General features: G+C 43.6%; 1 protein-coding gene and 1 long non-coding RNA gene across 2 annotated transcripts; one reads left to right on the top strand and one right to left on the bottom strand.

The window, feature by feature from the left end:
- Positions 1-39: 39 nt before the first annotated feature.
- On the bottom strand, positions 40-9,767 carry LOC105354219 (uncharacterized). The gene is made up of 2 exons (XR_908891.3): positions 9,627-9,767; positions 40-323 (listed from the first exon to the last, which is right to left on the bottom strand). It is a non-coding gene; the product is annotated as an uncharacterized LOC105354219 (long non-coding RNA).
- Positions 9,695-27,827, top strand: tle3a (TLE family member 3, transcriptional corepressor a). The gene is made up of 21 exons (XM_023955773.2): positions 9,695-10,177; positions 10,634-10,769; positions 11,174-11,274; positions 11,419-11,482; positions 12,957-13,001; positions 17,124-17,186; positions 17,376-17,480; positions 21,096-21,300; positions 21,690-21,697; positions 23,070-23,192; positions 23,367-23,417; positions 23,501-23,653; positions 24,064-24,196; positions 24,291-24,454; positions 24,591-24,664; positions 24,752-25,001; positions 25,451-25,698; positions 25,827-25,974; positions 26,075-26,225; positions 26,397-26,473; positions 26,760-27,827. The coding sequence occupies exons 2-21, from the start codon at positions 10,746-10,748 to the stop codon at positions 26,865-26,867; spliced, it is 2,295 nt and encodes a 764-aa protein (XP_023811541.1). The 5' UTR covers positions 9,695-10,177; positions 10,634-10,745; the 3' UTR covers positions 26,868-27,827.

Here is a 27,827-nt window from a genome sequence, read left to right as displayed (position 1 = left end):
TCTTTTCTAGGCTGCATGACAAATTGCAAATAGTCAAGGTTATATAGGCAACACTTAATTTATTCGACATTTTCTTCTTGCCAAATGTGTGCGGATTGCTTGGTGTGCGTGCGTGCATGCCTGCACGAGTGAGCACGCAGCAAAATAAAGTCAGCATTGTTCTTCCTCTCTGTGTGATCAGGGAGATGGATGTCAGCGCTGTGAGCTGAGAGGACTTCTGCTGCATGGTGGCTCTGCTCCACTGTCCCATTAGCAGGCTCCCCAAGGAGCGGAAGACTTGGAATCAGGGGAGACAAACCCAGATTAGCTCGCAAATCACGGCCCTGGGGAGAGATACAAAACAGGGACTTCGTCACTCTGAGATTGTCTTCTAGCTGACGGTGCAGTTCAGCAACAGTCACTTTGAACTGATATGAGTTGGCAGCAGACCGCGGCACAACAGAGTCCACATAACTGCCATGGTTATTTAGCATCTGGATCACTGCAAGCCTGTGTTCCTCATTTCAGTGACTTAGTCTGTGTAATTTCTTTATGAAGAAGAAAAGTCACGTTTTATTTGACTCAAATAAGCATACCGGTATGGTACTATAACATGACAGGCATTCATTCCTGTGCTGTCAGAGAATAAATCCTGCAGTGTTGCTGCTTCTTCTCAGGGACTGCAGCCACTGCTGCCCGTGAGATGGTTGTTTTTGAGGCCCAACATGTTGCTGGATCTGTAATGAGGCCTGTGGATCCGTCCATGCATCACTCAGAGGTCTGTGGCTGCTCAGCTCGCCCCATCTGGCCAACCGCTGCAACCTCACCACTTCCCCTCCCTGGGTGGGATGACCATCGCAGTGAGCAAAGAGAGGGGAACGAGCAACAGCCCTAAATTGGTTGCCTAACAGATGTGGTCTGTGTGTTTGGTCTGTGTGGCTGTAATTTACTGTACATGAAATGGACTGAGCAGCTTTTAGACGGACAGACAGGGTGTATTTATGCATCCTCAAGTGAACTTCTCACAGTCACGTAGCGTCTTTGTGGTTTTTGGACCTCAGAGGGCATGCGTATCAGCTCGTCTGCACTTCCTCTGTTGGGACACCCACACCTACGCAACTGGAACAATGACATTTATAAAAACTGATGCGTGAAGTTCACTAATATCACTATCTCTGCACACTGTGTGCAGCTGACAGTAAAAGCAAACGCTAAAGGGTGGACCATTAGACTAAATAGAAGCTGACAATTTGAATTCTGTCTCCTCTGGGGATTCACTTTAACCAAAGAGCCATCTCCCATAGTAAACCACAGTTTTTTTTGTTAGTTCATAAAGGGGTGGAGGAGGGAGTTTGTCACATGAAGGGAGACATCACTGTCCCCCAGCGGCCAGCTTCTGTCCCCCACAGGCTCTGCTGATGTAATCTGCCAGACTAAAACTTACATTTACACAGGATGCATAGATGAGATAAGAGGCCCCGAGGCCGGCTTATCTGCTGCTATCGGAGGAGAAGAGCCGAGCCAGCTCTCCCTCTCCCCTCTGTCCTGCAACCCTTTTGCTCTGTCAGAATGTAGCAGATTTGTGTAATGACATCAGAGGGAGACTCAGGCCTGGCGACAGTAGCCCAGAGGCGCCCAAATCATAAACCTAATTGGTGGCTGTCGCAATTAAACTATATAGTAAATTTCCACGTTTTCCATGTGTTGCTTTATTGTTTTTGAAGGAAGCTGTTTTTAAGCCTCTTTTGGAGTTATTAAATAAAAATGTCTACTTTGCTGCATCAATTTTGCTAGTACACATTTGCTATGTATTTATCAAGACTTAAGTATTTTAGTACCTTGCTGGGTGATTAACCTAAAGCAATAATATTTTTAGGAAGTTGTGAAAAGCTAACGAGTACATAACGATAAAAATGTTGTAGACACTTATTATGCATCTTTGGCTTCTTTGCCTGAGGACCCAATATAATGGTCTGTATCTCTCATACACAGACACACTCTGTGCATGCAACTGGAGTACTTTTTGCCAGAGGCACCAACTACACTGCCACATTCAAAAATACAGTTTTTTGGCACAGCAAATTGGCTGGCTTCACAGGCCAGGGTTTAGCGGCTTTCCAACCTCAAAGCAAGAGGTCAGTGTGGAGAAAAAAACATCACACAAGAGCCACAATTGCAGCCCCCAAACATGAAAAGTCTCTTTTTATTTTTGACAGGCTTCCCACTTTTAATGGCAGAGTCTATGTGCTGCAAAAACAAACAGAGAGGCTTGGAGGGCGCAGGCTGCCAGCACCGGTGGCTTTGGTGGTGAGCTGGATTACAGGCCACGGTGGAGCTGTGGCTCAGATGGCACACACTGAGCTTCTCTCTGACTCTGCAACACTCAATTGAGCTCTCCTACTCTTTAGCAGCTCAGTGGTGAACACCACATTTCCAGATGTCAGAGCTGTGGCTTCCATATTAGCAAGTCCACACTGTTGGTTCACTTAGGTGTAAAATATTTCCTGCATATGGTATTTAACTGTAACTGTAATTTTGTGTCTGGAGAGACTTTATAGACTACTGTACTATGTTTCAACTCTGTAACCCATATCCCCATATCAATCTTTCTCCTGCCAGAGTAGATATTTGCTTTAAAAGAGAGACACTTCTGTTATTCAGTTTAGTTTCAAAGAGGATTTATGTGCTGTTATAAAAGCCAAATGCAGAGTCTGAAGTTCCATGTGTGCAATAAAGTCATACCAAACCACACTCTTTTTTGTGTGTTTGTGGATACGCTGCAGTGATGAATATGCCAGTGTTTGCTCCTCCCATTTCTGCTGCAGTGCCTCTTTTTTCCAACACTGCTAATGACAGCAAGCTTAATTAGCACCAGCAGATCCTCCCACTAGCTGTAACTTCATTAGCCATTGTCAACAAGCCAAGCAACACTGCACACAAACACAGCTCATTATGCCTCCGCTCTGTCTTTTGTCTTCCGTCTGATGCAGAACTTTGCGCTATTTATCTCGATACATCTCTTTTTATGAAAACGTATATAAATCTTTTAGTGTAATGAGGGCTCTACGAGATGGGACGGATGCAAAGCTGTAGAGGTCATTTTTCACTCCCCGTGAAGCTACAAAACGTCCAGTTTTGGCTTTATCTTTTAGGTTTAAGACTCAAAATAGATGTGGAGTGGTGAGTGTGTCACTCAGTCATGTTGTTGGTCCACAAATCCGATGGTTAGCATCAAAACAATTTTAATTGCTACAGAGTTCATTGGAGTCTGCTGGTCTACTGAGTGGACAATGGCAGCGACATGAATTTTCAGTCTGTATTGATTTGTTCTGTGACCTGTACAGTCAATTCACATCACCTCAAATGCTTTGGCTGACCCCTATGCAATCTTTGGTGACAAGATTAATGCTCTCGAATGAAGATCAGTGATGCTCTGGTTAGGTTAATGCTCTCCTAACCGTGACTTTGACAGAGCAGACACAACATTCTAAATCTATTCTCAGGGGATGAGTGTTAGATGACTCGCAACTGTTATATTCCGTGCATCCAATTTTATTTAAATTACTTTTTTTTGGCACTAAGCAGTGTTGTAAAGCTGCTGATCTAGAGATAACCACAAGTTTCAGTCCTGACAGGCAAGGATTGTCAGTCCAGTCTTTTAAAACCTCTTCAAAAAAATCCTCCTGGACTAAGCCAATGAATCCTCCAGGGGTGCACACCAAAACCTTCTCATGCAACTTCTGGTAAAAATAGAGATGCAGAAGGGGGTGTATTGTGCTTTTTTGTTGCTTACCCTGTCCCTTGCTAATCTGTTGAGCAGATGGCCAGCAATTACTTCTTTGTCTGTCCCTATATTGCCACTGGCAAGCCACCGGCTTTTCAGATTGATGTAATCTTTCAATATTTATGATTTTCTGGGATTTTTTGGGATGGAGATTGGACACAATCTGTTGAATAACGCAGACAAGTGGGAGGAGGGCAGAGAGAAACGAAATGCAGGCAAAGAGAATGGAGACTTAGAAGTCGATGCATCAGTACTAAAGACATAATTTTCCCTATTTGCAGAACTGCTACTAAATCCCACACAATTTAATCCCATTAACACTGACTAAATGTACCATTTGTTTTAAGATTGCCAGTGGTGGTGTTTATGCTAATAACTTTGTTACCTCAGGCAATTTTACAATTTTAGAGGGCACCGGCTAATAATTAGATTAATTAAAGAAGTCAATTTGAATCCACGTTTAAAATAAAAACAAGAACATTATAGTCTCTCAAAGGCTTTCATTTGTTGGTTCGGGCTTGCTTTCTCTCAGGGCTTCTGTCTCAATAATTCATTTGTCGTATGATCTCTTTTTTTAAGAAGCAAACTGGAACAAACACATTGACAGCAACAGCAAATAACATTATTAATGTTCTCCTTTACCTGGCTCACAAGTAACGTTTTAGCCGATAGAGCTCAGTGGTCAGCTGTCAAGCAGCAGCCTGGCTTTCCACACTGACAACTTACTCAACTCTGTTGTTCTTCTTTTCTCAGCCAAGCTTGTTTCCCCATGTCCCCTCCCTCCATCTCTCTTTTTCACGTTAATAATGTAAACCAGCAGCTCTTAAGGTCATAGAGCAATACTGCCCTTTGGTGAGTGAGTCATTTTGGGTGACCGTGTGACAGTCAGTGGTTCCAGGGCATCTAGTGGAGTCTGTTTGACATTGTGCTGTAACAGGGTGTAAGGCAAGGCCGGATATAGGCATGGGCAATTGATGGGGGGGGGGGGGGGGGGGGTCAGAGGGTGGAGTCAGTGAGACCATTCATTCAACATAAGATTTATAAGACCTATCAAAAATATCAAAGGAGAAGAAGGATACATAGATGAACTGATATGATGCATGGCTTTTTAAGCATTTTAGGGCCATGGAGGGGTATGACTCCCCAATCTCCCAGCACACCCAGACCTGCCCCCCCCCCCCCCCCCCCCCTTATATTCTACCTGCATCCCATAGTTTGGCTGCCTAGATCAAGGCCTGGTGTCAGGGAATCCTAAAAGGCTTCTCAGTAAAGCAAATGTGCTAAAATCTTGTGGATGATAACAAAGGTTTGTGGTCTCATGAGATTTCTCAGATGCTGCACATCTTACATCATCGTTAGGAGCTAGTTAAAACTGCATGCAGCGAGTCATCAACTCTGAGGGTACTTCATACTTGTCATGGGGGAGGTTTCACCTCACCTCTAATGCTGTTTGATGTAAGTTGACTGTATTGCTCACACTTATCCAAACAACTGAGACTTTCCAGCCTCAATAGAAATAACAGCATTTCTGCATAAGCTGCAAGTTTTTTTCTTCTTTCAGTCATGTGAAGTCCTTCCCTTGCCATGTGAATGTAATCATGAACCGTAACTGAGTTTAGGACCAAAGAATCCCTTTAATCACATTAGTCATTTTAGCAAACTGGATTAGAGTAACACAATCTTTGTTGTGCAGCTCAAGGTCCTTTCAATCATCTGCTAGAGTTTAATTCGTAGATCATTTTGATGTGGTTGAATCATTTTGCATTCCAAAATGTGTTCCCCAAAATCTGAATTTCATTCAGACACAGATTCTTGTGTAGAAAGGATTCCAATTACAGGTGTAAACTCCTACAAAAACGTCTCTACTTGTTAATTTTGTGAGAGAACAAGAGAAGATTTTTTTCAATGGTGGCCTGCCTACATCACACTCACTCCTGCGGTTCTGATTTGGCATTATAGTGTGAAGAGTGTAGCAGAGAAAACAGGCATAGGAAATCCACACAACCTTTTTGAAAACAGCATGCTTCATTTAAGTGGAAAACACATCCTGTAGCTCTGTTGTATGGTGGACACACAACATTGACAACACAGGACCGTGACAGCATTAGACAAGAACAGGAAAAGGAGGGAGAAGGAGCTCCACACTCAGCTACTAGAAGGTAAACACAAGGTACTAATGAGGCCTTTCTGTTTCTTAGTTGCTGTCTATTTTTGAATTTCACCAAATGTGACACATACTGTGCTGCATGCCCGATGATTTACATAACCAAGCTTTGACTAAAGATTAAGTTGATGGATGCTAAAATAAACAGATTGTCAGTGAAAGTTTTAGAGCTTTATAGTTTGATATTTCATAGTACTAACACTGTCTATTTACCAAGGCAAACCACAAAAAAAATGGAAAAATGACAATATTTGATTTTATTCTATGTAGGGAAACCCTGAAGTGCTGGTAAAATCATCCATCCATCTTTTGAACCCCCTGAATCCCTTTTGAGGGCACAGGGTTGCTGAAACTTATCCAAGCAACTGTTGGGCGATGGCAGGGTAAACTCTGGAAAGGTCGCCTGTCTGTTGCAGTGCACTGAAATCGTAATATTACATAATCTGTTTGTTTTTTTGCTTTCAGTTACATTTTTAAGGAAAACTATATGTGTCTGTTTGGTAAAAAAAAAAAAAAAAAAAACATTTACTAAGACTTTGTTTTTGATGGAAATGGTTAACAGCCCATCATTGAGTCCCTTTTTCCAAATTGGGATGTTTTTTGATCATGCTAATCAATGAAGCAACACACATTTTTCAAATCTTTTCCCAGAACTCCCCAAATTATTGTCCAACATATTTCTTTAATCTGTGGTGTATTGATTTTTAAATGACATCCCTCTTTTTAAAACCATTTTCATTTACCAAATGAAACAACAACATATAAAGAAGCACTGAAAAATATGTCTGCCATTCTCTCAGTATGTTTACATATTGAAATTATTGATTGGGATTTCACTAGTCTTCTCTATGGGTAGCAATGCTTATTGCAGCCTGTTAGCTGAGTTTGTCCCTGTCATTTTGGTAGGCTGAATGATAGGATTGAATCTTGGAAAGCCTGCATGTAGTAATTACGTCTAAGGTTGTCCCATGTGTGGGACAGTCATGAAGAAGGGCTGTTTTCTGGCATCAGCCTGCTATTACTGTCTTCTGTCAGTTTACCAGTACACTGAGGTAAAAAGTAAAGCCTTTGGGGCTCCTTCAGAAGATATTAAGTGTATTAGTTTGCAGAAAAATTTGGAACATAAAAAAAATTAAAAAAATGTGGAGCACGTCCATGTAACTAGCTTAGATTCCATGTAGTGCTTCTGTTTTTTGTGACTCCAGATAACATTCAAATATGCATTTATCTTACTCTTAGCTCTTTTTAGAAGGGATGTTGATTTCAGAAAACATTACTGTTTTTTTTGTTCTTCCCACTGAGCTATGGGCTGGTTACAGTTCCACATTTCCGTCACAGCGATTTTTGCTTGTTTGTTTTGTCACACTTTTTGTGTTTGCATTTTTTTCCCCCTTTTGATAAGAACTGTCATCCTCTTTTCGTTGATTGTTGTCTGATTACTTATCCAGATAACACAGTCATTTATCTTTCCACTCCTAACACTGGGCTCTTTGTTGTATGGAATCTGTGTGTTTTTGCACATTTGTGCTTCCTGCCTGTGAATGACAAGGCTCCAATGTGTTTATTTATGAATGTGTAGTATTTCAGTGTCTAGATCTCCAAGCAAGTATACCAAAGCAAAGAAGCTACACAAAAACAGCTATTGCTGGAACCGGGCTTTTATTTTCTGTTTTGTGAACAGGAAAGTAAGCAAGGCGTGATAGAAAACGGTCGAGTCATTTATTACATGCAAGTCACGTTAATGAGCCAGTAGTGTGAAATCTACAAATACGCCCGATAGGGTCATGATAAATAGTCCCACACTATCACAGATCTTTGCCTCATTGTGAGCTGTAAAAAAAAACATGGTTGTAAACTGTACACACTATTTCTAAAGAAAAGGATACATAAATTCAACATGTACGCTTAAACCGAATGAAGGAGATCTTTCAACGATGCACAATGTTTGCAGCTGAGTTATACTAAAAGTGAGTTGCTAAAGTTCAAAGTAGCTGGATTGAAGACAATCCCCGCTCTGTCAAGAATTAAAGCCACCTCTGCAAATAGGTCTGTGTGTAATGCCTGAGGGTGGGAGTTTCACCGAGGTTGGGGTTTCCATGTAAATAAACAGTGTGAGGGTCAGAGTGGGCGGAGGGCCTCTTCTCCCTGGGGTTAGGCCTATAGCCTTTTGTTGCCTTTAATCCAAGCACACACTATTGAAAAGCATAAGGGGGTGCCTGGGTGAGATTAGCCTGCCAACTCTTGTGTGTGCTCAAGTTTCTCACAGACTGCCCTCGTAATTTAAAGAGAAAAAAAAAAGACCCATGCCACATCCTCAAGGTGGCCGACAAGTAAGACGACTGCTGGATAATCTCAAACTTCAATGTCATGCAATATTTAGCAATCCTAACTACTCACCAAAGCTTTCATATGACTACAACTATATCAACTATTTGAATAAACTCAATGACATGACTGTAATTAAATGCAGTCTGTGGGTCATATCTGATGGTTTATGTTTCTCTTTATTTTTCTAAATGTTGCTTATAATTAAGATGCAGAGTTTTTACAGCAGCACTTATTATAATGACTTCTTAAATATCCAATAACGTTTCAAGATTTTGTTGTTGTTTTTTCAGTGTAAAAATGATAGGAACTAGTTGTCAAACACGACAATAATTTCATGGTGGTAAAACATATACAAAGGTTTGGACACGCCTTCTCATTTAAATGAATGGGAAGGTGTATCCACCTATTTATATATATATGTGTTTGTGTGTGTGTGTGTGTGTGTATGTATGTATATGTACATATTTTTTCTGCTTGTTACATAGACTCATGTAAAGGAAAACTTGCAGGTAGTAATGTTACAACTGTTTGCATGCTTCCTTTCTTCCTTTGTTTAATGTAGGCTCTCATTACCACGTGGTGGTAACAGATTGTTTGAACTGGAGAGAAAAGCCATTCGAAGCTAATTAAGCAGCCATTCCAGGCTCTATTCACAGGCAGAGGACCGGGGAGCACAGGCATTTGTCAGCGCTTGACCCCGCGTGGTATTGATTGACAACACCAGGTTGTGAATGACAGGCTCAGTGACAGCCGACCAATAGCAGGCTGCCGAGTAAGTGCGCCGCGCTGCTATTGGTCGAGGGGATTTAAAGAGGCAGCGGAGTCCCACGTGGGGTCAGAGCCGAGCCTTCAAAACAAGGCGCTCAGACATGGCTGATGTTCATATCACACAAAGGCAATCATCTTCTAAACCCCCGCTGTGTAACTATTACCTCGATGCTGATAGGTAGGCGCACGATGTTGTGCAACAACCACGAGACTCCTAAACACGTAAAATGAGAAAAAAGGTTAATTTAGTGAATGTTAACGATCGATTGGTCGTTATGGTGCCCTTCACGGTGTTTGCGGGGAATTACAAGCGGATTTTTAGTTTTTTTAAATATTCACTATACGTCTTTTATTTATTGTCTACAAACACCCACCCATGTTCTTATGAGAGTGAAAGGTAAACAAATAAATGAATAAAAACCCAACGCCCCCTCAAAACCTTTTTATCGTCGGTAGTCTAACCCCCCCACCTAAAAAAAAAAAGCTCAATTCCAGCGGTGGGGTTAGAAAAAAGAACATTTAAATAAAGCGCGGAAGTGGAATTTGACAAATGCGGATATCATCGTCGGCACATCAATGCCTGCTGTTGTTGTCGTAACTTACACGGTGGGACGGGCGGCCGATGCCTCGTGGATCCTGCGGGATGATGTCATGTACCGTTGCGCCCCACGTGGGGCCGTCGCTCTCCGATAGGCAGATGTGGCCGTCTTCCTTCCAAGTAATGCGATTGGACAGATAGGCTCTTTCGCGGCAGTTCAGCCCTGCTGCCTGTGTGTGGCAACCGGGCTAAACTGGACAACTGGGGGAAATGCGAGATTGTGGAGAGTACCATGTTACGCTTTTAAAGAACCTCTTCGAGTCAGTAGACAGATTTTTGGAAGCGGTTTTTTTCTTCTTCTCTTCCTCTCTTTTCGGGATTAACCACCGTCAGAAGGAGCACATTCCTTGGAGGTCCGCGGCTAACGAATAAAGTAGTTCATTCGTGCTCGACGTACCAGATTTTCACCCCCCCGGTTTGCTGGCTGGCTGGGTGCGTTCTGGACAGCGAGGATGCTTGACGAAAACGGCGTCCACATTACGAGGGATTAAACGCATGAATTATAACCGTCTGCATTTTCCCCCCTCTTCACTATTCGGGAGCGTTGGACGTTTCGGTATGTGTTTACTATGGTTGTTGTTATGCTACATATATATAGATCGATTTTTGTTCAGGCGCGCGCTCGGTGCGCCCTTTCGGCGGCTCCACGCCGAGGCAGACGGTAGGTGGAAGCCAGCTGCTGTCGGCTGTGGCCGGCCAGCACCCGCCTCCAGTAGCGACACTCATGGATTTGTTTGTCTAATTATTTTATTTATTTGTCAGAGCATTCCGGAAAATTGGATACGACCTTTTAAATTTTAAGAAAAATGACTTCTATTTGCCCTAAAATCTTTCCCCTCAAACGGTGTCAACAAAGACGCTTATATCCATGGAGATGCTTTTCCCCCAAAAAATACATTCATGCTGTTTTTTTAGTCTAATGTTGCAAACAACTTGAAGTGCATTAACTTGTTTTATTTACAGCCATAGGATTAAAGGCGGGTTTCTCCCCCCCTTCTCTCTTCCAACACAGGATTTTCACGACTTCCCCCCCACCACCCCTTGTCTGCCGAGACTGATCAAATTTCAACCATTTTGCCAAAGGACCTGCACACTGGAGATATAAACAAAGAAAGCATTTCAAGATGTACCCACAAGGCCGCCATCCGGTGAGTCTTCTCATTTTTTTGAAGAGATCTTAGCTGCAGGTTTCCTTCTTTTTTTAAAAAAAAACTTGAGAATAAAGGAATAACTGCCCCCCCCCCCCCCCCCCCTTCCCCGACCCCCCATCTAGAGCTGTTTCCCACCCCCACGTGTGCTGCATCAGGATATGCTCCTAAATGGATGCAGATTGTTTCCATGCCGGAAGGGGTGTACTTACAAATGACAGAAAAATCAAGACTTTTAATTCGACTTTGATTCATGTTGATGTAAACCCACCTGTCAAGATCTAGCATTGTCTTATTACTGGAGAGGTGTGATACCCTCCTAGAAGTTGTCTAATTTCAATCTGAGAGCCTCAGATTTTTTTTTTTTTGTTGTTGTTGAAAAACGTGTGTTTGAATTCTTTCAGGCTCCACATCAGCCGGGCCAGCCGGGCTTCAAGTTCACTGTAGCGGAGTCGTGCGATAGAATTAAAGACGAATTTCAGTTCCTGCAAGCACAGTATCACAGGTAAAAACCCAAATGTTGATATTGAAACCGTTGGCTTCCCACATTTGCAAAGGTTACAGTTCACGTTTGGCAAATCATGTTTAGTGGTTTTGAGTTGATGGTGGTGGGGATGCTTGAAAAATGACACCTTGTTGTCTATTTTAGTCTTAAGGTGGAGTATGACAAACTGGCAAATGAGAAGACAGAGATGCAACGCCACTATGTCATGGTAAGATTACCTTTTAAAATGGGGAGCAATTATAGTGCCAAATTTCAAGGCTTGTTAAAGATCCAGTTAGGGGTGGAGTGACACAGCTTATTGTGATCACCTGTACGGTGGCTAGGGCAGGCTGTGACAGGTACGGGCAGGCGGAAACCCCGAGGGGGTTGGTTGCAGCTGGTTGTTATGGAGGCGCTCTTCCTGAAAGGCAGGCGGGCGGGTAGCAGTGGGCCGAGGCTCCATTATAGCCCGACCCTGATCTCCGGGGGCTGACTGCGGCGTTGCCCTCCGTGTGTGCTGATCTGATTATTCTCCTAGGAGACTCCACACTCAGACATGTGCATGGCCATAAATTAGGTGTGAGCTTCTGGCGGAGGCCTGGAGCAGTGTGTGGGAAAATGTACCACTGTAAACAAGATGGAGGACGCGAAACCAGGTCGCGGACAATTTATTCATTCATCCATTTATTTTAATATTTATTTTTGCGCCAACGCTCTTCATAATCCTAAATGATCATCTTGTAATTTAGCGGGCGTTTTAGTCAAACATAGGTGTGTCACTGACGCAAGTCCAGACATGATGCAATCATCAGGTCTTCAGTGGAAGTTTACTCTTTTGTGGCAGGTAAACACACACTGCGAATGACTGAAACGAATGCAGAATATAAACAGATGAAGAAAAAAAACATGTCAGCTTGACAAGGAGGAGGGTTAGGTAAACATGTAGGGAAGTATCTCACAGCCAGCACAAAGTGTCATGTTACGACCATGGCTGTAGGGCTCTGATCTCAGACAGAATGGTCCTCTTGTTTGAGAGTAATTTTCGAAGAAGCTAATGGACTGAATAATGCATTGGCCTCATCAAATAGACGCTGACTGGAAAGCCATTTCTGCCCCGGCTGCCACTTGCGGGCTCCATGGATTACATTTCAGCCAGACAGACTGACCTGGCTGGAAATATCAAGAGTGTTGAGCAATCGCGTTACGCTAAGTAAACAGACATCATGGGGATCTGAGGGTTTAAGATAGTGATCAATAGATCTGACCCTTTCTTCTTGGTGTTTTCACTGCAAACAGCAAAAAAAGGGAAAAATCAATTTATTGGCTGTTGGCTGTGAGAGGAGTGTTTTTATTGGTTTGATCTGAGTAAATCCTTTCTAGTTTTTTGCGCCTTCAACATAACAGGATGATGCATTTAGTAGGGATGCAACAATTTACTTTCCCCACAATTTGGTTCAAACCTCAATTTTTGGATCATGGTTTTGTTTCTGTTCCAAATGTGATTTTTGTTTTACAAAACAACAAACAGCTAAAAGTTTGGTTGGGTTAGATTTGGATAAATGGTGTAACACGCAGTTCGGTTTTAAACAGAGAATTGTGGGTTTCTTAGTAATTAGCGTCTGGTTCAATTGGAAAAAAAAGTGGCTGATGCTTACCTATTGTGTTTCATGTGTTCTAAATGTAAACACTTGTTTACTTTTCAGTATTATGAGATGTCCTACGGGTTGAACATCGAGATGCACAAACAGGTATGTACCGCTGCTTTCTTTGCTCATAGTTTGACTCGTGGATTTTCTATGCTGCAGGAGAAAGTCAGAACCAGGCAGAGTTTGTAAAATGATCCAGGCATTAATAATGTGGTGAATGCAGGCCGATCTGTTGCACGCCAAACTGACAGCGTGACGGCAAACGGGTATACTGACCGGATTTGACTCAGAACGTTGATAAGATTAAAGGTAGACTTTGATGAGCTTCGCCTGTGGGGTAATGATAAAAACAGGCTGATCGGTCTGCTTTTGTTTAGTTTTTGTTAGCTGAACTGGAGTTATGAGTATAGAGCAAAAGTCAAAGAGTTGCATTTTGTGACCTTAGCTTTATGGACCGCACTATCTTGTATTGCTTCACAGATCAGTGCCCAACATAAAGATTATATGAATGAGTAATCCCAACATTCGGCGGCACAGCTCTCTCAAGGCAGGAGTCCCTTCCCTCCCAGCAACTGTCTAATGACAGCATTGACGGCTTAGTGGATTGGTGTGGTGGGGCAATCCACCAGGGTGTGGGGGTGTGTGTGTGTTGCACTGCCACATCTGTCAGGCCTCAGGCCCCTCGGATAGTTTCTGTCAGGCACTTATCGCCAGCGAGAAGAAAAAGGGGAGTGGGGGTGGGGGCCGAATAGACCTCGGGGGAGGGGCGACTGCCCCACTATGTAAACAGGTTAATCGACTGATCCATTTTAGCGCCTGACTTTTATCAGGAACCTCAACAGAGCTGATGGAAGTGCTTGAATAATTCATCAGTGGGGCCCTAACCTGCTGAACGGCATGTTTGTGAGCAAACAGTGCGGGCCCCATCCTCGCTGCTCCCCAGGCTTACAGCTCAGGCAGGGGAGGGGGAGGAGGAGGAGGAGAGGGTGAGGAGTGGTTAACAGACAGGGTTGGGATGGATTATTGGATGCACACAGGCGTATTATTTTCCTGCCAGGAGATTTATTCCCGGGTGAGGAAACTCATTCCTCAAACTGTGCCTTTTTCATTAGCGCGTAGGGACATCATTCAGATTTCTGAACGTACACACAGGCGAAGCTCCGGTGGACTGATGTGGCACTGCCACCCGATCCCTCTCTCCGTCAGCCGCAGCAGTTTATCGATACAAACGGCTCATTTCTGCTGCATGATGTCAGCCCATAATCATCATCATATGCTGCTTGTTTTTTAAGACCTGCATGGGGTTGGAGGCTCGTGTGTTGATTAGCTTCAGACGGAATTGGCTTCAACCTGTAGCTGAAAAACGCCAAACTCCCGCTTGCAGGAATCATTTGATTATTTGTAAAGGATCTTCCATGTTTCGTGCCAAAGCAGTCCTGGTCAGCCAGTAGACTGTTTGCATTGTTCATGCAAAAGAGGCGTGCAGTAAAAAGTGGTTGGAACTGAGTCCAAACACTCAGTGCTTCCATATTCTCCATCTGTCAAGTGGGTCTGGACTGCAGTGTAATAGTTTGAGGGTGTAAGCTTTTGGCTGACAGGCCCGCTTGTGCAAGCTGAAAGTTGCTCTGGATAACATGTGGGATGAACATTTTTTTATTTTTTGCTGGGGCGAATTTGTTGTTCTTTTAAATTTTGATTTACTTTTTTTTTTGAGCTTCCATAAAACCTATACCTTTTGACAGAAATTTACACTAAACATGTACAAAGACAGGTTTTTAAGCAACGATTCACTTTCTTTACGATTCAGTTCAGTCAGTTTTGTTCTGATTCAATATATGATTTTTGAATGACAAAACTACAAAAAACTAAAAATTCAACGAGGGAGTGCACATTTTCTGACAATTCGATTCAATGGTGTACAGCACGATTGGGTTTTTGATTGAGAATTGTGGCATCCCCATTATAAACCATATATTTTTTTAGATGTTGTGTGCTCAAACAGTGGACCCCATAAACTGTCCAGCAAGTTTACAGATAGACCCTGTGCTTTGTTCCTCTATTTAATACTTGTCAGTGTCTCAAGTCCATTTTCCCACTGCTGATAGCACCAAGCGAAATCCTCTCCGCACACCATTGACAAGCCAGCCTGAGAGTGCTCTCATAGTGGTGCTACACAGGTCAGAGTACCTGTAATTGTGTAGCAGTAGTGCAAAGCTTGCCTCTCAAGGGCTAGCTGTCATCTACTTAAAGTGACAACAGACACATTTTTATCTTCCAGTAAAAAAAAAAAAAGAAGTCCTCCCACCACTGCACTGTATCTGTTCTGACAGCAGCAGTGAGCTGAGCCTCTGCCATGTATTTGCATGTTGTGAGAGTGCAGAGGCTGGTAGTTGTTTAAGGCTCAGTGGATGAGACACCCCCTGACCTCCTCGAGCCAGCTGTCACCATGACACTAAGCTACACGGGAATGGACTGTGTGCTCAAGGCCTTTTTTTTTGTTGCAAATCCTGTCAAATGTTCGACTGCTATTTACATGGCTTATCTCAACAAACACAGATTATGCAAGTCCTGCAGCTTTTCAACCATTTCTGGAACTCTGTGTAGCTCTGAGTAGAAGGCATATCAAATTTTATTAATACTTCTGATCATAAAACCTTTATCTCACACTTTTATAGGGGGCTTTTAGTTGCAGGCAACATTTATTGCAGAAGATCACAGTTCCTTTTTTTTTTAACAAGCAGTAAGCAAATTTTGGGAAGCGATATCTCATGGATTGTTGTACTTTTATACATGCTGTCATAAAATGCTTACAGGTTATTGCCTCTGATCCAAAGTTTTACTGTATTTCATAATCTATCTGTAGCTTGTTGTTTGTTTTGCTGGTTTGCCTGACTAAGTGGTTATCCATGTTGCAGCTTGGGTCAGCAGGTCTGGTTCTGTTAGACATTACTCTCCAATCTCTCTGGCTCTGCTCTGAGGTAATATGTCTGGCAGCCCAAACTGCCTGGCATTTCTGCCATGTGTAATAAATAAGCTTGTGATGTGCAAAGTGCATTGTGTATGTGTCCAAGCAGCTTGGAATCAAAAAGAAAATCAGAGAATAAAAAAAAAAATCTCTGCAATATGTTTGTGTTCCGCAGTGGCCTAGGGTTGAACTGCGACTCATAAATTCCAAACATGATGTAGATTTGGCCAGGCGATTTTTTTTTTTTTTCTTTCTCTTTTTTTTCTGCTCCCAGTGAATTGCTCAGACTTGCAAGTCTCATCTCCCAATCCTGCAAGGAGAAGGAGGAAGAAGAAGCTGGCTTTGCAGTGTTTTTACAGAAGATGGGGAGGGTGGATCACGCCCCCTCCCACTGCTCTTTTTTATTTTTTTACCCACCATTCATTTGGTTCGTTCATGTGATCGACAGGCTGAAAATTCAATTTAATGACCTGCCTCCAAGCACGTAATATGATTTTAAAGCCTGTTACGGTCAAGCAGGGGTGCCATTTGCATAATGATCCCAGCCAGATAGGGGCTGCAGCCGTTGCCATGGTAGTTGGTAGACAAGCAGAAGAATGGAGGCAGGGCTCTGGATAAATGGGAGGCTGGGGGTGTTCGGGGGGGTGGTGGTTGGCTAGGCACTTGATTGCAGTGAAAAATGGCTTAAGCTCCATTCTTGGAAAGGCTGGGCTTTTGCAAACTGCATGCTTAACACAGCCCGCTCGCTGTCTTTTAAATGTTATTGATCAGAGATTTGAGGTCCGTTACCCGCAAGGTTATTATGGTTTGTTATCTTTGTTCACAGTAATTCTTAATGCCGATAGTCCACACTGTCACATGTAAGCAAACAGTGCAGTGCAGCTCTCCGACCGCCCCTTCCTTGGGTGTGGTTGTGTGGTTTAACTCTGAGGTTAACTGCAGGACAGTGCAGTTGCTGATGAAGGGGAAGAAGGGCAGAGCGAGAGGATCCTCTCAGCACAGCAGCACTCTGCTTGCTCATATCCGTTTAGCATGGAGTGCACTCTCAGCACAGCTGTGCTCCATCCCCCTGGGCACTCCTAATGTTTTAAATATTTCAAATGTCAATATCACGCTGTTTAGAGGATGTTGAGTCAAGCATTTCTGATTGCCGCAGTAATTGACTTAATCGGTGTAAACATTAAAGGCGGGGTTATACCAAGTCGACTGCCTGATTCATGCCCCGCCATCTTACGTTGGTTGTTCTTCTCTTTTTGCAGACAGAGATTGCCAAACGGCTCAACGCAATTTTAGCTCAAATTATGCCTTTCCTGTCACAAGAGGTAAGTTTTCCAAAAAGTATTTTTTTAAACGGATTTATTTTGACTGTGATCAAGAGAAGTTTCTTTAAAAAAAAAAACGCATTTATGCATGATTATTTGCTCTTATTTTGAAAGTGGAGTGACAAAATCAAGTGTAAAGTTTCAGATTTGGTGTGTCCCAACATTCTGACAGGAATTGTCTTTCCACAGCACCAACAGCAGGTTGCTCAGGCAGTGGAGAGGGCAAAGCAGGTGACTATGACCGAGCTGAATGCCATCATCGGGGTACGTGGACTTCCCAATCTGCCTCTCACCGTGTGTATACTCCCTTTTATTCCTTTATTTGAACTTGGATAGGGACACACCTGCACATGTATGGTCTGAACTGCACAAAGTCATGCAACACCACCAAAACATCTCAACATGTGTTTTGAAGAATGTGTCTGTTTCTGCAGCTTTAGCGTTGGTGACATCTTCTCTGCCTTGTGTGTATAAATATGAGCCCGGGAGCTCTTGAGATCCCCTCTGCAGCTTGCAGAGCTTGCATCGCTTTAATTGGCTCAGGTTTTAACGAGCAGCCTCGTCCCTTACTGTTGACCCGGATAGCTGTGGGAGCCAAAGGCTGAGGCAGAACAGACTTCAGGCAGTGCTCGCAAGCTCACACAGACAATGCAGACAAAAAGTCAGCACTCATCTGTAATGTTTGGCGTTCAACGCCGCTTCAAAACACCATCTGCTCCTCATTGATCAGCTGCACTCCTCCTGGCCTGCTGGAGCAGAAGTGATTAGTTTTACCCGTGACACAAAGTTCAGGCTATCTGAGATCTTATTACCACCACTGAATCTTTAGCATGCACAAGAGGCCAGCTCAAAAGGCAAAGCTGATGACTGGAAGCACATATTGGAATTCAATTGATGCCCCCTTGGTGACCTTTTGTTGGAGGATAATTGCTCCCTTGAATTTGTCTGAGTAAGTGTCGTCAGATGACGGAGAACTGTTTTTGTTTTGTTTTTTTCTTGTTGCAAAGAAAATACAAGCTTCTTTTCCTGGATGATAGTAATTTTTCCTTTGTGGCTTTTTGGTTTGTGTGCCATGTTTATATTTAGAGCAGTATATAGGGCAATATCGTTCCCATTCATTTGAATGGATAGCTGTGACCCATTCAGTGCTGGTCTCTGTTGGCCTGTGATTCAGTTAGCCGCATTAACGATTAACACAATACATATTTGATGAGCCTGCTGCATGATTTTTTCAGGGGTTCCTCCTGTGTGGCACCAAGCCTGCTTTATGAAAGTGAGGCCTCAGCAAAGTCACAGCAGCTCCTCGTGTCAGGGGAACTTGAAATGTAGCTACTGTATGTTTTACGAATACCTTTCCATCAGTTATTCATTAAGGAGAGGCTCTGTTGGCATGCCAGAACCCTCATGTATTTTGTAAAAGCAAGGTGGGGTGAAAGAGTATGTGCCAGGCAGACAGGCAGCAACCAGGAAGCAGCGGCATGTCTTATTGATGGAGCTGCAGGCCATTAGGAGAACTCCACTAAGATATTTTCTTGTGCTGAGATGAACCGTAGCGATGTTGTCTTCTTTGACGAGAAATAAAAGACTCAGATGTGGTCCCTTCTTCAACTGTAAGCAGATCCTTGTCTAATGTTATATGCTGTTTAGTAAAAAAGGGAAAAAATGTATTTAGTAAAGCCCTTTAATAGCTGGTGGACTGTATTTTGGGAGAAAGGGTGTGTGATCTGGCTTTGACCATTCTGTCCTCCTCTTTCAGCAGCAGCAAACTCCTTACCCTGCTCTCATGGTCAGTGCTATCCACATCTGTATTGGTTTGGGTGTGTGCACATGTTTGTGTTAAAGAGCGTGTGCATGGCACTAATTGTTCCCAGATGTTGTCACCATGGCAATTTTGCTACCATACTATAGACGGGTCTTCTGGATTCTTTTTTTTTTCTTTTTTTCTTCTGGGGCATCAGTGAGGGTTGTGTGGAAGAGGGATGAAGGGGAGGCTTTTATCTTAGAATATTTAATTAGTAGAAATAGGGCAGACTCTTTTCTTTATTTATTATTTCCTTCATTTATGGCCCTTTAATGAGGGCGTTTGCTGATCAGCCATGCTTATTACCCATCAGTGCCTCATTAAATGCAATGAGCAAGGATATCTCTCCCTGCCAATGAACTGGCTCCTTAATTTCCCTCATGAACACTGTATTATAACACACTCTTTCGGTCTCTTTACCCCCCCCCCCCCCCCTTCCCGTTTTTTTTTTTCTCCTGGCCACGTTTTGTATTCAGATTGGCCTTTGCCCCATGGAGCAAAGGCCAATCTGCAAGCTTAAAGACCCACTTTGAAGAAAATTGTGTTTTTGGTGTTTTTAACATGTTGTTGTAGCATTTTTCTGATGATGGGGAACACGTATAAAGAAAATTAAGCTCAAAATTGCATTTTTGAGTATTTATTCAAATAAAATCAAGAACAAACCAAAAAAGGCCATTTCCAAAACATTGTGTTTGTTGCGTAGAAAATATGCTTCACTCCATTCCGGTGCATCCACTTGTAGACGACTAGATACATCTTTGTTTTCCTGATCTGAGCTGGCATTTGGATAAAAAATGTACATCTGGGTAGCTCCAATATTACTTTGCATTTTATTTGCACCAGTAATGTTATGTTGGTGGTGCGGGACTGTAAGCTAGTGGGAGAGCGCGTAAACAGATAGTTAGGTAGCAGGGTTGCTCCATGCCAACAGTCACAACCCAGAGCTGAATTTCTAACAAACTCCTGCTCTCTGCAGAAAATGTCCAAGAAAACCCCACAGGTTGTTTGATTTTGACTTAAAACCACATAATTAAAAATTAAAAGATGATCGGAGTGGGTCTTTAAAATATTTTTTTAACAAGGAAGAGAAGGACTAAAGATAGAAAAGATCCTGCTCATACATTTCCAGACATCTTTTGTTGGTATGTGACTTTATCATGGCGAGCTCCTGCCGAGTTAATCCACCACCTTTTGGAATGACCTGTTTCTGATATTCCTAAAAAAATACGCACACATCTCGGGTCTATGTTTTGTTAAAAGGGAACTTTGCTTTTCTGCAGCAGCCACTGAATTATTCAAACTGGTTTGTAGACGGATAATAAATTGCTGATGTTTTTTTATTGGTGTCTTGGCTAAGTATTATTTAACCTTGCTTTAAACTGCTTACTTCCATGCTGAGTGCCTTTTAACTCCCATCTATTTCCCTATGCCGTTCAAATATTGATGGTGAAAATTGGAGGGTTGACTGCGTGCCAGCATGTGACCCCTGTTCCTGGCTCCCAGAGCAGCCTTTCACAAGCACACTCAAAGGCTGAGAGGGAATGAGTGCCAGCTTCTGGCACATAGACTTTCCTCTGTGTCTTACAGGGCTTGTCTGCAGATGTATTGTGCACTTTAAGTGTGAAAATCAAAGTAGTAAACAAACTTTTTTCTGCTTTGGGTGTAAGCTGTTTTAAAAAACGTAGCCATCAGCCTTTAGGTTAGAGGTGATTTCTAAACTCAGATTCTGCAGGATATTTGTCACGCCGCTGCATGAAATGGGGCAGTTAAGCCGAAGCGACGCTAATGCACACGTCTGGATGAAACGAAGCTTTAATGCTTTTCTGAAATTTCACAGAAACTCATTTCTGTTCTCCTGTTGTCGCTGTGATGCTGATTATTTTGAGCCATGGGAAGGTCTTTTATAATAACACGCGCTCTCCTCATCACTGGGCTTATGTTATGTGTGTTTAATATGAACCCACCAGTGATTTTAGCAGTGCTGTTCCTGACAGTCATAGACATGTGGAAGTTTGGCCTCGTGTGTGTGTGTTTGTGTGTGTGTGGCATGCAGCTTCTCCCTCCAACCCACTTGGTGTCTGTCTGTCTATCTCTCCATCTACTTACAGCAGCAGCAGCTCCAGGCTCAGCACCTCTCCCACGCCGCCCACGGGCCTCCAGTCCAGCTGCCGCCCCACCCCTCGGGTCTGCAGCCGCCTGGCATTCCCCCTGTGACGGGATCCGGATCAGGTCTGCTGGCCCTGGGGGCTTTGGGCAGCCAGGCTCACCTTCCAGTGAAGGATGAGAAGAACCACCACGATCTCGAACACAGAGGTGGGGGTTTCAGATGGAATTCTGGCCCATCTAGCTAGTTTATTTAAATTGAGATGTCCATTCACTTTGATTTAGACGAATCGAACAGGTCTAAAAGAAACAATTAAGTGCTCCCTACGTTGAGCAGAACCACCGAGCCTCGAGTTGAGGAGCAGATCCTGTTGGCTCACATTCTGTCTGGGTAATGAGCTGGTACATTCCCAGCCCATGACTACATAAGCTATTCAGCAGCTCCAATATAGAGTGATAAGAGGGGCCTTGTGCCCCGCAGCTGATTCACACACATTCAGCCAGGAGCATTTGTTATGATGTACTAACTGACATGTTTTTCTTCTTGCTCTCTTGGTTCCACTGACGCTTCGCCTGCCATCCTAACGTCTGCGAAACAGAGAACACGGTGAGTGTTGAGAACCGCTGCTTTGTCTCATCTTTATTGCTGGCTCACTTTGTAATCTGCTGTCATTAATAGGAAATTAGATTTTAAATATATAAATCCGGTAGATGGGGGAAACGACTGAGAGATTAAAAAGCCTTGTACTTTCAGCACAATTAAAGAGAGACTTGAACTTCCACTTCTTAAAGGATTTATTTGATCCCCCAGCACTGTCTTCTTTGTATACCAGCTTACTCCCTCTGGCCTTTTAGTATGCTATGAATATTTATACTCACAAATGGAGAGTTGTTTTTGTTTTCCATCCTGTCTGGTTGGACTTGTCGAGGAGTTGTTTGAAATACTTTTTGGAAACGGCTTGTGATGGTTGTGTGAGATTGTGTTTCTGTAGGTCGGGCGAAGTGAATGAGTGCAGTCATGTCTGAAGAATCGGAGCTCCCGGGGCGATTAGCACGACTGTTTTGTTTCTGTGCTGTGGTCCCAGGTCATCTGATAGCAGAGTGGTGACTTTGGTTAATGAGTCACACTAAGCATCTCTTTAAAGGTCAGCCATTATACAGACGGTGGCCCTTTGCCCAGGCTGCTAAGTCCATCAGACATTGTTCAGGCCTGCATTGCTCCTGACTTGCTTCGGCGCTCTGATGAAGGACACGGAGAACCGGGAGATCGTGACAGTTTGCTGGCAAATAGGAAGGCACTGTAAAAAGCCATTGGACACCTGCCGAGTGGCTCCCATTCTTCCTGTTGGCATTCGGAGTGAGCTGTCCCAGCTTGTGTGGGCAGGCTCCACCAAGAAGCAGCATTCAGTCCCACGCTATCAAGCTCATTGGCACGATCTAGCTTCTCTTTCTATATCAGGGCTCAAAGCTTGAGCTTTCAGGGTGCCCAAGCACGCCGCAACAATCAATGCCCAGTGCCCACAACATATAGTTCCCCTTTTATTTTTTTTCCTCGGTCTTTCTTCCCTTCTTTCTCTATCATGCCTAGCCTGGATGACTCTGGAGAAAAGGCTCTCTGTTCAGTCACAACACACTGTTCTTGTCCCTGTGAGGCTGTTTGTTGTCCAGTTATGAGGAGGAGGGATCCAAGCTCAGAAAACAAGCCCTCCTCCTTTCAGTCCAGATAACAGCCCATTCAGTTGTGCGGCTTGTGTGTGAGATTGGGCTTGGCTGGTGTCAGGGTACTGTTTGGAGCTGGCCTACAGCTGCATTTTCAGACTGTGCCAATCATTGTGTGAATAAGGCTTTTTTTAGTGTTTGGATTGGCACGGTGTGTTCTCTGTGAATTTGTAATGGATGAATGAATTGCTGCAGTCTTTTATGAAGGAAGACTAACTGTTGATAAAGCATGTTTGCTTTTCTGCTGGGTTTTTTTGCAGAACAACTCGATATCTCCATCGGAAAGCTTGCGGACAAGCAGCGAGAAGCACCGCAGCTCCTCCGACTACAGTTTGGACTCCAAGAAGCGTAAAGTGGAGGAAAAGGACAGTGTGAGCAGATATGTAAGTCATTAAAAAATGGTTTTTATTTTCCTTGGGCAAGTTTATGCACATTATGATCTGCATTTATTACACAAAAGAGGAAAAATGTTCACAATGATGATGTTTGAGTAGGCTTTTCTCTATCTCTGTGAAAACTCCACACATCACTTGTCTGACTTTCTGCTCTTCTTACAGGACAGCGATGGAGAGAAAAGTGATGATTTGGTGGTAGACGTGTCCAATGAGGTGAGCTCTGTTCCAGAATATAAAAAAACCAGACGCCATTTAGGCTTTTTCATGGACGCCAAAATCTGCTTTCGTTTCAACAGGATCCTGCCACTCCCCGAGCGAGCCCAGCCCATTCGCCGCCTGAAAATGGCATTGATAAACCCCGCCCAGCTAAAAAGGATACGCCCAACAGTCCAGCGTCTGTGGCGTCCTCTGGAAGCACCCCATCCTCCAAGGCCAAGGAGCTAAGTCATGTAAGACATAGAAAGAACTGCAGAATAAAATGAGAACTCCCCAGGAAAAATGTGCAAATAGTATCAGCTGTGGATTAGGAATCTGTGTTTTTAGTACGACTACATGTCAGGGATAATATTCTCCCATGTCAGGATCAGTCAGGTCTGCTCTGCTAAAAGCACGTTGTATTTAAGTATTTCAGGATTGTTGCTGCTGCTTCACTAAAAGATTAAAGCTAAAGCAGTAAGGGGATAAAAAGTGACCCATCTCCATTGTGACCATAATAGGGTTTAGATTAAATAGCAGTTTATGGCTATGCAGAACCGTGAGGGTTGTCAGAATTAGACTAGGTTTGCTTTCAAATTGTTAGCCTCTAAAGTGTCTGTTTTCTGAGATTGTAAATGTGCACACTCTTTTGTGCCCTCGACAGAATGACAAATCCTCTACGCCTGGCCTCAAATCCAACACCCCCACCCCCCGCAACGATGCCCCCACCCCTGGCACCAGCTCCACTCCTGGGCTCAGGCCCATCCTGGGCAAACCACCAGGCATGGAGGCTTTAGGTTTGTATCACTCCCTGTTGTCTCCAGACCTGAAGGAATCTTTTGTCTTTTGTTCTCATTCTAATCTACTTTGTGTTTCTGTCTTTGTCTGCAGCAGCACCAGCGTTGCGTACCCCCCTGTCCTATCCTACCCCATTTGCCATGATGGGCCATCATGAAATGAACGGAGGCTTGACGAGCCCCGGGGTGTACGCTGGTCTGCACATCTCCCCTCAGATGAGTGCCGCAGCAGCTGCAGCTTATGGACGTTCCCCCATGGTAAAAGTTTTTCCTGCTCTTTTTATACAATTACATTTGGGATGACAGAAGCAGTGCCCATAGTTCAGGGGCCAAGTGGGATTTTGCTGTGACCACAGCAGCAGATCTGTTGTTTAAGCACCATGTCATCTTTTAGGGGTTTGATCCTCACACCCACATGAGAGCCCCAGGCCTTCCAGCCAGCCTCACGTCCATTTCTGGTGGCAAACCGTAAGTGTTTTTCAACAAATATCTTTAAAATCTAAAAACTGCATCAAACCTTACATGTTTTTTTTTTATTTATTTTTTCCCCTACAGGGCTTACTCCTTTCACGTCAGTGCAGATGGCCAGATGCAGCCTGTACCCTTCCCACCAGATGCCCTCATTGGGCCTGGAATCCCCCGACATGCCCGTCAGATCAACACACTTAGCCACGGAGAGGTTGTGTGTGCTGTTACCATAAGCAACCCTACGCGTCATGTCTACACTGGTGGCAAAGGCTGTGTCAAAATCTGGGACATCAGCCAACCCGGCAGCAAGAGCCCCGTATCCCAACTGGATTGTCTGGTAAATCATTCTTGTTTTCCTCATCAACAACATTTATGCAATTAGTTCTTTTTGCTCGTTTCATACACATTCATTCCATTAACAATGGGATAATCCTTTGTTGAGGATTACATCCAGTGGAGACGGGAAGCACATCCCGCTTGACAGTTTGACTGCTAAAGCGTTTGTACAGACATGTTGGCGATCTCTTTAATCGCTGCCTGTTTTAAACTGATACAAGACTTTGGCAGGAAAATGTTAACAAAATATGAAACATGTGAAAATCTTCTAAACAAACAGGGGGATTTGGCAACTTTCAAAAGTGGTTCAGGTTCAATTTGAGAGTACATTTATCCTGGTTTAGTATGACCGCAAGCTTTTGTCTGAATTTTCCCAGATTTGTTCCGATATCTCTCTCTGGCTTCACTGCTCTGAGGAAATATTGATTGGCTTTGTCCTCTGCACAACAGAACAGGGATAACTACATCCGCTCCTGTAAGCTGCTGCCCGATGGTCGCACATTGATTGTTGGAGGAGAGGCCAGCACTTTGACCATCTGGGATCTGGCCTCTCAGACCCCCCGCATCAAGGCTGAGCTTACCTCTTCAGCCCCAGCGTGTTACGCCTTGGCCATCAGCCCTGATGCCAAAGTCTGCTTCTCCTGCTGCAGTGATGGAAACATTGCCGTTTGGGACCTGCACAACCAGACTCTTGTTAGGTGAGGAGGGGGGAAAAAAATCATTCCTAGTGTGTGGGCTTCAGCCCGGCAACAGAACGGCTCTTGTGTGAGTAAGTTTTAAACAGGATGTCAATAAACGCTCGCATGCCTTCTTATTTTCACTGCAGGCAGTTCCAGGGTCATACAGACGGGGCTAGCTGTATTGACATATCCCACGATGGCACCAAGCTGTGGACAGGCGGTCTTGATAATACGGTTCGCTCTTGGGATCTAAGGGAGGGTCGACAGCTGCAGCAGCATGACTTCACCTCACAGGTACAACCCTGAAGTGGAAGGAAACGAGCAACTACAAAAAAAAAAAAACAGACGATCTGACTCAGAACTGTATGTAAGTGCTGCTCTTTTCCATCTGCAGATCTTCTCCTTGGGCTACTGTCCAACTGGAGAGTGGCTCGCTGTGGGCATGGAGAGCAGCAACGTAGAAGTGCTTCACCACTCAAAGCCTGACAAGTATCAGCTACACTTGCATGAGAGCTGCGTCCTCTCCCTTAAGTTTGCCTACTGTGGTATGTAAAGAAGAAACTGTGTGCTCTATATCTCCTTACCGTATGTTGTTCTTAATTCTATAACTGCAGAAATCATTTCACGGTTTAAGCATTTTTCTCAAGGTTAGGTCTTGCTAAGCATTTATATATCTAATCCAAGGTGGTTTGTTGGCACTGCTGTTTTCTTTGCAGGCAAATGGTTTGTAAGCACTGGGAAGGACAATCTGTTGAATGCTTGGAGGACTCCTTATGGCGCCAGCATATTCCAGGTATGCAGATCAATACCCACCGTCTGCAGTGGGTCAGGAGTATGCATAGTTGCCTGTGAGAGGAAGGGCACAGTGTCCGCTGTCTGGCAGGACTATCCCATCAGTGAAAACTGAACCTGAAATATTGACCCGACAAGAGTCTTTTTGAGGGCTGTTACAGCAAAACTTGATGTCACTGCAATCTTATCCAGCCCTGCGTCAGCTAATCCGCTCCATTTAGATTTAAGTGCACATGAGTGTATTAATTGCCTTCAGGACTAAAGTTTTTATCTTTTTCTCTCAACAGTCCAAGGAATCCTCATCTGTCCTGAGCTGCGACATCTCAACAGACGACAAGTACATAGTGACGGGCTCTGGTGACAAGAAAGCCACCGTTTATGAAGTGATCTATTAGAGCAGGCTATATTTAAGCATGCTCCTGCTCAGGAACAGAAGACTCTTCCTACATCTTTCTTCCCGCACACAGACAGCATGGATGTTGCCTGCAGCCCTGGAGAAGATGGGCAAGATGTTTGGCAGAGCCAGACAGGAATAGATGCCTGAGCTGCACTGACAGGATTCTGGGTCGTTCGGCTCTGCCTTTTTCGTACCTACATAACACTTGTACAGCAAGTGCAGTTTCCAAGGCACTAAGAAGAAAATAATGTCTGGATTTTTCTTTTCTTTTTTTTTTTGTGTGTGGATTTTTTCCATTTTAATTCTGGATGTGGAGATAAAGTTCCAGGACAAACCTTGAAGCAGTGCTTCACTCTGGAGCTTTTCCATGGAGGTCTTGTGAAAAGTGTACATAATGGAGTAATAAATGGCCTTTTATAGATTTATATTTTGGTGTCCAGTTACGCTTGTGATGGTTCTTTCTGGTTCTCTCCGTGATTTTCTGTACCCTCTGGGGATGGAAATTAGATTAGGACTCTGTAAAAGGATATTCTTTTTGAGTTTTTCCCTCCTCGGGCTTTTTCAGTGTCCAGAATGACCTTTTTGAAAATCTAATTTGGATTTTTATTTTGTTTTTTATTACCCACCAACAGCTTTTTTTCTTCCCCTCCTTTGCCATACACTGGTATTTGCCCCGTGGATTGTAGCAGTAAAAAACTCTGCAATGCCCTTTTTGTTTCTTCTTTAAACTGGAAAGGGAAGAAGAAGCATGAAGGTGGACCTGCTTACCCCGGTCGACAGAAACTCAACTCTAAAATGATCTATGATTGAATGCTGGCTGTGTTCCATAAACATAACTAAAAGGATAATTATCAACTGGAGAACTGGTGGTTTTACAAAGGAACAGCTGCGATTTCAGTTCAGTCTGTTGATTCAACTGTTTTATTAAAATCTATTGCTCTACTGGGCAAAGTCATCA

Source organism: Oryzias latipes, chromosome 6, assembly GCF_053564925.1.
Source record: "Oryzias latipes strain Hd-rR chromosome 6, Olatipes_Hd-rR_3.1".
In the NCBI taxonomy this organism is placed as follows: Eukaryota; Metazoa; Chordata; class Actinopteri; order Beloniformes; family Adrianichthyidae; genus Oryzias; species Oryzias latipes.
Note: the sequence above shows the minus strand (reverse complement) of the source record. Positions and strands in the feature narration are given on the sequence as shown.

Coding starts and splice junctions, on each gene's coding strand:
- tle3a (XM_023955773.2), top strand. CDS start 10,746: ATGTACCCACAAGGCCGCCATCCG. Junction 24,455..24,590: donor CTTATGGACGTTCCCCCATG/GTAAAAGTTTTT, acceptor GTCATCTTTTAG/GGGTTTGATCCTCACACCCA. Junction 25,002..25,450: donor TATCCCAACTGGATTGTCTG/GTAAATCATTCT, acceptor TCTGCACAACAG/AACAGGGATAACTACATCCG.